This window comes from Peromyscus maniculatus, chromosome 3 (genome assembly GCF_049852395.1).
Source record: "Peromyscus maniculatus bairdii isolate BWxNUB_F1_BW_parent chromosome 3, HU_Pman_BW_mat_3.1, whole genome shotgun sequence".
In the NCBI taxonomy this organism is placed as follows: domain Eukaryota; kingdom Metazoa; phylum Chordata; class Mammalia; order Rodentia; family Cricetidae; genus Peromyscus; species Peromyscus maniculatus.
Window position 1 is genome coordinate 158,796,181 of NC_134854.1, and position 9,501 is coordinate 158,805,681.

The 9,501-nt window shown below is 42.7% G+C and overlaps 1 protein-coding gene across 6 annotated transcripts in view; it reads right to left on the reverse strand.

Moving 5' to 3' along the window:
* Positions 1-8,659, reverse strand: part of Lmo3 (LIM domain only 3) — a 58,602-nt gene extending 49,943 nt beyond the window's left edge. Inside the window, exons 1-3 of one of the 6 annotated variants that reach the window (XM_015995409.3) lie at positions 8,482-8,659; positions 7,658-7,723; positions 2,220-2,433 (exon numbers count right to left, since the gene is read on the reverse strand). In XM_015995409.3, the coding sequence (XP_015850895.1) occupies positions 2,220-2,425 (206 nt within the window). In that variant the 5' untranslated portion in view covers positions 2,426-2,433; positions 7,658-7,723; positions 8,482-8,659. Of the gene's footprint in view, positions 1-2,219; positions 2,434-6,466; positions 6,611-7,466; positions 7,548-7,657; positions 8,401-8,481 lie in introns of those variants that run through there. The other 5 variants (XM_015995410.3, XM_042274206.2, XM_006976496.4 and 2 more) reach the window with 5 other exon arrangements.
* Between the last annotated feature and the right edge of the window lie 842 nt (positions 8,660-9,501).

The window sequence follows — 9,501 nt, forward strand, 5'->3', positions numbered from 1 at the left end:
ATTACACAGCAAACCTTCAGCTTAAATAAGGAATAAGCTTGCTGTTAACAACCTAATCTGAGATGTTAACAATCCTTGGTCTGTTAATGTAACAACTGGTCATTAATGTGGTAATGACCAATTTAAGAGGAAATTGTTCTCTGAGAAATGAATATATTGGTGATGAGGACTATATTTGAAAGAGTAAGATGTATGTATACTGTTACCTGACATTAAAATGAAAACCTAGCAGAAATGGAAACCTTTATCACAGAGAGTAACATGCATTTTGTTTTTTTAAAAAGATGAAGACTTCAGATACAGAAACTATTTTGATAAATTCCCTTGGATGAGATATTTAATTGGGATGATCGAATGCTAAGTTAACACCATATTCTATTTGCTATCACAAGGAAGGATAAAATAAAACAAATCTAATGTTACTCTCTCTGCTGTCAACACATTGAAAATGCATAACTATTTTACCCATGAAACAGGCAAACTCAACATTTCTAATTCAGAAATAACCCAAACATCCAAACGACAATCGTTACACTCTTCTTAATGTTTATCTTTTTTACTTATTAAAATGCCTACTCCAGCTCAAACTGTATAAACTCCCTGTTTGCCACTGCAACCTAAACCCACTTGATATACTGAAATTGTGCCTAAATGTAAGTCAAAAGGAGTCGAAAAGCTGTGAGCACCAGTTAGCGCAGACAAAGCGAACCTAGAAAGCAACACGTCAGATCCTGAAAAGCAAACACAACTGCTTTATCTGGAAATGAGGCACTCATTCACAATGAGCACAGGAGACATTTTTATTTCAAAGAAGAAAAGTTCAAAGACTGCAGAGTTCTGAAAGAATTCATGTTGTAAGTTAACTCTGATTAGTTTTGCCACCATAATGAGGGAAATCCTGGCTCCTGAGAGTCACTTCCCATTGTTGGCACCTTGTGTGCCTCTGAGCTCTGGGGACACGGGGAAGTGGTAACAAGTGCTTGTAATTAGCCAGGAGGCCATCAGCATAAGCCAGAAGCCCTGCTACCAGGGGGAGAGCAGAACTGCGAAACCACACTGGATTTGCCCCTATGCAACTACCATTAATCAAAAGATAAATATGTATTAGGATAAAAATCTAACTTTAAATAATTGAATTATAGACTAAGAAAAGAGGGATCGAATTTCTTAAGAACCACCTCCCGGAATGGCCAAGATGGTTGGTTAAAGAGTTACTACCAATTGATAAATTTTGTGTCATAAGGAAAACGATTCAAATAAATAGCTTAATGTCAGGCTAGAAAAAATGATTAATTGTATCAAATATGAAAACCCAAATGATGCCATATATCATTTCTCTAATTTGATAGATCCCACTTTATTAAGATAAGTAATTTGAAGCCAAGTCAAGTCACAGAGTCCCCTGAAAAGAAAATACTTTCCCTTCAGTAGCATTTCTGTGTTGACTGAAAGCAGGAAGCATGTTGAACTAACTTCAGGCTGTCATAACCACGGATACCCACACTGGCTTGAGACTGTTCGGATGTTTATTTTGGAGGATGGCGATTGGTTCCCATCAATGCTGTGGTCTTTACTTTTTCATTCTCTATACAACCACAAGAGAGTCTGAGGCTGCTCAGTATTGAAGTGATAACTTCAAATATCACAGGGTGGCAAGACACAGTTAAATGTGCGCCAAGGTTCTAAAACATTGCAGTAACTATACTAATGAATACAAGTCAAGAATTTAAAACTGATTTTCTATAGCATATGTGAAACAGGAAACTTAGCTGAATAACCAGATTATTTTGTCTAACTAAAGTTGAATCTATTAAAACTACAGAGCTAAAATATTCAGCTAAGCAACCGATGTGTTTCTCTTTGTCAGACTCAAGCAATTTCATCTCTTATGCTTTAATGAAAGAAACAACCTGGATGCTGTTTTCATCTAGGTACATCCTTGGCATTAGCTGCCATTTTCAATGTAAGTAATGAATGCCTGATTCCTCAATCAGAGCACATGGACAAGCCAAATTAAAACACTTTAGGTGTTTTTGTTGGCTATTCCTTAAGCAGAAGTTTGTGTGATACAGGCCAACATTTTGAAGGCTGGCAAGATAACATCTTTCAAGAACATCAGTCAGTAGTTAAGGAAATCAAATAAACAAACCAAAAATACACTTACAAATGTACTTTAAAAGGCATCCAGCCATCACTGGATATCAAAAGATAATCCCTACCTCAGGTAGTCTCTGCGACAGAGGATAAGGTTAGCTTTAGTGTACAGGGTGGAGCCCACCTCTCCCAGACGACAGTCGCAGCAGGCACACTTCAGGCAGTCCTCATGCCAGTATTTGTCCAGCGCCTTTAGGAGGTACCGATCCTTGATTTTGCGGTTGCAGCCAGCACAACCTTTCGGCTTGGTGTCTGGCTGAACTGAGAGCATTTGTATGCCTGAGGGAAAGAATTGAGAAAAGAGAACTGAGACTCCAAGACAGAAAGAAGACAAACAGGTGAAATAGTTAACACCGCTCTGTACTCCTTCTTTTTCCTCCCTCCCTCCCTCCCTCCCTCCCTCCCTCCCTCCCTCCCTCCCTCCCTCCCTCCCTCCCTTCCTTCCTTCCTCTTGTTCTTCCTTCCTTTCTGAGAGTAGTATTACAACCAAACTACATTTTGGACAAAAGCCTCAAACTTTGTAAAAATCCATATGAAAACCTTGATGAACTCATTCACATGAAGCAGCAACAGTGATGAACTGATGTTGCATGCTGGACCTTGACATTGGATATCCTTCAATCATTTCCATAGTGTTCCATTCTCCACCCAGAACGGTACCCTCTATAAGAACACGTGAGTAAGTGGGTGACAACCCAGAGCAGCAAGCAACTGAAACTAGCTCATGTTGGCTGACCTGACAGGGATCAAAACTGAGCTTTGCTTAACTGCAGAAGCAATTCACTTAACATATGTGTGATGGAAGAAGCATGCATCTGTGTGGGACATTCAGAATCTTAGCTTAGTGGTACAGATGTTTATAGATAAGTACACAGTGCATCTGTTCCCAAACCCCATCAATCCTATAGGACTTACTTACATCCAAATACTTGCTTCTGTATCCTTGATATTTCAAAGTATTCATTGTGTTAAAATAACAAAATGTATTTATTTTCATACACATTAGTCACTGCTTATATCGAAGACTCATCACTTATTATATAATATATGCTCCAATCTAATACAAGTATAGGATTATGCAACTGATAGCCACAAGTATCCACTTATTTTATAAGAGGAAGAAGAAACAAAAGAAGACAAAGTTCAAGAATATATAAAATTACACAGTCATCCATAAATAGATACATTATAGAAAGTATACATATATCATATTAAATATCCCCATAGTCTATATGTCAATGATGAACATTCTTCATAAGCAAGGAATCTTGCTTCTATGGGCTTTGTAACTGGACTGAAATATTTTCAATTAATTGAATATTCATTTTTGAGTTTTTCTTTATTTTTCCCCAGGTGTCAAACACTCAGCCTTAAAAAAGAAAGAAAAGCTGGCCAGCTGTGCAAAGCTTCATCATTATCACATGATGGATTTGAATCACTATAAAATACTGCAGACATCATCGATTCCCTTGTATTACAAATTATAATACAGAGAGTCAGGGAAGTGAAGGGGCCCCTTGAAAATTGGACGACAGTGGCACTATGGACATGGTACCAGGTGGTCTACCTGCACCCACAGACCACCCCTTAACATTTAGTTTCCTCTCCTAGGCATAAAGTTTTAAACTTAGACAAAGATTAAAATAAAAACAAACCAGCTAATATGAATGCATTTAAGAGAGTTTCAGAAGGGAAAAATTCATTTCTCTTCAAGATAGGTAAACTCTCCCCTTCTGATACCTTAGGATGAAGGGTTCAACCCTCATTACCTCCCCTGTCTGTAAAAGAAAATCACATTGGTAAGAGGCGTGAAAACATGCCCACAGCTGAATAAGTTTTTCAGCTACCAATGGCACATGAACTACACATAATATTAGAATGTTCTTGAGCTTTCATTAGGAAAAAACTTGTCTGGTGGAGCAGCCGAGGAAGGAATGCAGGGGGGAAGTGGAGTGGCTGTTTTGTGTTTCTGACATGCTGGGCTGTGGTGTTCTGAGCTGGGAGCCAACAGCAGGTCTGTGCACAAGAGCAGGTGGTGTCCTCGTAGCCTGCTTTCTGCCCCTTTCTTTTGAAGGAGCTAAGGGCCTAGTGTAGATTAATCATAACCCTTGATAGCCTTGCTAAATCTCACTCTCTAGAACTTCTAACAAATGAAGTTTCTTTGATCAGAACTAGTTATCCTTTTCTAGCAAGGTCCCACAAGGCACGAGTCCCATTAATTATGGTGCACAACGGGCCCAGGTGTCTCTTAGTCATATACCTTGGGGGAGCAGGGGGATTTCGATTTACTAAGGAAGTCTGGATTTCATGACTGAAAGCATCTAGAGGTATGTTAAAGGTAACTGTCCTAATTATCTAATTTGAGTCTGTGTTTTTTATATCACAAAGCTAAACGATGAAAAATAGTAATTCTTCTTGGTAGTAAGCTAAGCTCCATTATTTTCCATGTTTGTGACATTATTACTAAGTGTAAAGAGTCAGCTATCTTTATTCAAAATAAATTGTAACCAAGACAGCAGATACCAACATTTGGCACAAGGAATACTATACTGCTTGTCTTCACAAAATGTTTTTGTTGTGTTGACATTTTAATTTAGCACTCAGAGGCCAATTAATAACTGAAACTCTTTCTTACATTCTGTTTGACCTTGTGCATAAAAGAAGTTTGATATTTTCTATTCCATCCTCATATCTTCTTTTAAAGAACATTACCCCTTTTCTCTTGCAAATGGAATCTGTTCCATTCTATGCATTAAAAAAATTGTAGGAAAACAATCACTTGGTAGTCACCGTGTTGCCAGGCACCTAAAAAGCAGAAAGCATTGAACACTCTCTGCTCTTGATCCAAGAGAGTACGTCTGGGGAGAGTTATGTGTTCGTGGCTGAGAGAGACACTTCACAAGTTGCTCATAGCCCATCAGCACTCATAACTAGTTTTAGATTGGCATGCAAATTGTTCTGAGGGAAATTCTTATTGCCTCTGAGACCCTGCCATTCTGAGTTATTTGACAGTTTAAGGGAAATCATAATTTTAAAAAAAGACATAAATAATAGCCTGTGCAGTGTGCTGTGCAGAAATAAGTAGAACCGTTTCATTTAAACTCTGGTGAGCTTTTAATTGCCTGGATTGCATTGTGAGAAGGCCTGACGGTTGATTGCATCCATTATGTCCCCTTGTTCTGTGCCATTCATCCGCACAGCCTTAGCTTCAGTAGTTAACACAACAAAGTAACCACAACTCCACAACACACAGGGGCTTAAAAAATAACCACAATAATGAGAGATGTGCAGCACTTAGGCACAGTGTTTTTTCTTTCTTTCTTTTCTTTCTTTTTTTTTTCTTCACGGATGTATTATTTGGACTGATCACACAGAATGAATGGAAAACATTCTTTCCCTTTCAGAAGATTTACAGAGGACAATTTAGGAGAAGGAGAAGGGGCTCCATCACGAAAAGCTTTTGGAGGAGAGGATGCTAAAATTGGGACGGCAGGTTTCGCAGCTGGGAGCAATGACAGAGATTAAAAGAATTTGGCCAACACAGCCTTTGGATTGCCAAGAGTACCAAACAAAAGATTTTCTCTCCTCCTGCCCATCTTCATCCCACTCCCACTCACTCCCCCTAACCCAGATTGGAAAACTGGATTGGGCCTAAAAGCTTGTTTCTCTCTGTTCACTGGCCCAGAGCACCCCTACAGGCTGCAGCCCCCTAAGGGAAAACAATGCAGATAGATGTCCCCAAATCTCTGGCACTAGAGCTGCTTAACTCTGTTCTGCCCCTTCAACTCCCAACCCCCCTCCGCGTCCTGCCACCACCCTCCCCTTTTTGAGCAATGGAGCTGGGAACCAATTTGATTCCCTTTTTCTCCAATGCAGCTGCAAGGCTCAGAGATACTGACATTTCCCCACTCTTATCAGTTTAATTACAGTTACCATGGCAGCAAAGTGCTAGTGCTTGGCAAAGGCCAACAAGAGATTTGCAAGACTGGGTTCAATTTTGATGCAGCTCACATGCAAAATAAAAAAAAAATAAGAAACATACATACACTCTAACAAAGAATCCCCTTGCGGAGTTTATGATCCAACCTTTTGTAGCTGTGTCTTTGCAGCCACCCAGGGATGGTTCTGCAAAGAATGCACCAGTATTTGTGGCACCTAGCGAGATTAATTGGTTGAAAGCAGCAGTCTTTAAAAGCAATAGCAACAATAATATTTCGTATCTCTATCAGTAGAAGAGCTGGCAGGCGTTGGAGCTAGCCACGAGTGCCCGAGCGCCCTGAGAAAGTGCATCTAGGATAGACTGCAACCTTACCAAAACTTTTCTCCTGTTTCTGCATGAGTTGACTTAGGCGTGCCCGAGCCGCTGCAGCTTCGCGTGGAGCACCAAGCTCACAAGCAGGAAGTAGAAGAGGGGAGTCACTTGTATTTGGGGCCCAAGCGTGGATCTGGTGAGCAGCTTACAGGGCCGAGGATCCACTATTGTGAAGCCACTTTGGGAGCTAGGGTCTAGTGGCGAGGGAGGCAGGCGGTGGGGGAAGGGATGAGGGAACGTGTAAAATGATGGCGAATGACAAAGCCACATGCTTCCCTAACTCTGCCCGTAATCCTAAAATCCCAGCGGCCCCTTTTAGCTTCCTGGTAACAAATGGATTTGATTAAACCGTCACACGCAGTGTTAGCATAGCATATCGTGTTCGGTATGAAAAAGATCATAAATCTGACTTGTGTTTCATAACAGCAATCTGAGTAGCCCCCGTTAAAATGTGCTGAATCTCTAGACCTGTTAAGATGCAGGCACTTGGGTCCAAGGAACCTGCTTCCACTGGACACTTTTCTCCTCTCTGCATGCTCCGACGTAGTCACTTTTGCGACACGTAGAAGCAGTGTTTTGTTATTAAGGCTGCATAGGGTAGAAGCAGGGGTGTGGGCAGGAACAAGGTTGTAATTTCAACTCTTTCTTGGGGGAGGGCATGGATTTCACCAAGCAGGCATGGAGAGGTCCGAGAAAATACCCAAGACTGACACCACTTCCCTCAGTCTGAAAGCAACACCCCCTCCCCCCCCAACCTTTGCAAACTGTCCCAACCCCTCTTCCGGAGTCAGAGTGTGTGTATGCTGCAGCTCCCGATGAACTTTGTCTATTATGCTCTGGACTCCTACTTGAGATGTGGCGCTGCAGCGGCACGCTCGCTCCCCTCTTCCTCAGGCATCCTCATCTTCCGCCCCGCGTCTATTTCGCGTCTCATCATAAAAAATAATGATGCCTCCCATGATTTAAACAAAACAAACAAATAAAAACCGTCTCTGCCGACCTGCAGCCGGGTGAAAGTTGCAGTGGTGGTGGTGGGGATGGTTCGGGTGCAGCTTTACTTTATGCTTCATTGAGAGAGGATAGGGAAGAAGAAGAAGAAAAAAACACCCAACATCCGCACACGCACGCGCGCACCCGGAGACACACACAGCACAAATAAGCCGACGCGTGTGTACACAGCCTCTCACTTACCTTCTCAATTAAGCGATACAGGGGAGGGTGTTCAGTGAGCACAGAGGCTGCTTGGTAGCGCTTCTCCTTGGGAAAGGTCAAAAAGAAACATTGTTTGAAAAAAAAAAGGGGGGGTGGATCTCTATTTTTTTTTTTTTTTAAGTTTAAAATAATGAGGTCCTCCAGGATCCGCCAAGTACCAGTGTGGACCGCATGCGAGCCACAGGTGTCCTCCTTTTAGGCAACTGCAGTCCAGGGGGATGTCTCTCTTGGTCCTGGCTCCAGACAACTTACCCCAGCAGCGTGCGAGGAGCCCGAGCTGAAGGAAGCCCTGGCTCTCAGCCGCAAAATGCAATCCCTTCCCAGCCAGACATAATACAGCCCAAGAAAAGGTCACCCAGTTATTACAGCGCAGCGGAGCCCAGGCGGCACCTGTCAAGACCACAGTGGAGGCAGCTCCCTTCCGATTTAAGAGTATTTACCTCTCGCCCCCACCCCTCCCTCTTCTCTCCCTCCCTCTAGCTGGCTCCCTCGCTCCCTTGCTCGCTCGCTCCCTGGCTCGCTGGCTTGCTAGCTTGCTCTCTCTCTCTCCCCGCTGTCTGTTCTGCAGCTCAGTCAAGTACAGCCGCCCTCGGAAAGTGCAAAAGCAGCCACGAGACAGATCCAGGCTTTGTTGCTAATTTCCCAGGGTGAAAATTGACAAGCCTGCGAGCACACTCAGCACAACCCAATGCATATGCTACTGACAAACGCTGAGGACCATCCCCTCCCGCCCATCCCCATCACACAGAGAATGTGACCTCTGCGGGACTGGACTCCGGAAGGACCGTACCTCCTGGACTTACCCACAAGAAGAACTGCGAAAGAGCTCAGGAGAAGGGTAGGGCTTCCTAAAATAACGGGGGCATTTTGGAATAGGACGGGCACGTTGAGAGCAAATTGCCCTCTAAATCTGTTACTGACAGTGCCAGCAGAGGAAGTTAGAATAAAAAGCCAGGGAATCACAGTGCTACCGGGCACACTGGGGGAAAAAAGCACAGTCCTCTCTTTTAGTAAACGTCTGGGCGCGGAGGTGGGGGTGGAGAGGGTCTACAGTTGCCCAGGCTATGACTTCCATTCAGAAACTCTCTGGAGTCCTTGCTCCCAAAGTCTTGGCACACAAACCCAGTCCAGGCAATACCACACACATCCCTCCCTCTCTCTAATAGCCCAAGAACCAGACTGTGAACTTGTACCCCCACACCAGGTGCTGAAGCCACGGTGGCCACTGAAACACACTTCCTGCAGATCCTTGAATGCTTGCCTTTAAACCTGCTTCAGTGCTAATCCTCCACGAGTTCCAAGTCAGGCTACCAGGACTAAGTGGGTACTTTGGCCATGCTCCTCTTACCCCCTGCCTTCATAGACTTACTTTAAGGCCTTGACGGAGGCTTTTACATTCTCTTTATATCTGTTTACTTGGAAGAAATCCTTTTTCCCCTAACCTCTGCTCTTCACTGATTCTCTGTAGGTCACCAGTAGCTTTAAAGCATCTTCTTTTTCTAAGTTTTCAAACTTCAGTCACCCCTCCTTGGCAGCTCTTGCCAGGCCCCCTCAGCATATCTCACAAAGCCTTGTCAAAAGATCAAGCTTAAAAATAGTGCAAATTTGGATGACACCATAACACCGGCTGAGATGTTTTAAGTGCCAAGAAAATTCAATTGTTGAACTATTATAAATAAATATAATAAAACCAAAAAAACCCCAAACAAGCAAACAAAATAACTTCTTTTCCTCCTCTACATCATCAATTTTAATCTAGTTCTAGATTTTATTTTATTTTTAATCAAAGCAGCCTCCTTGAATACTTATGCCAAATTATGCTT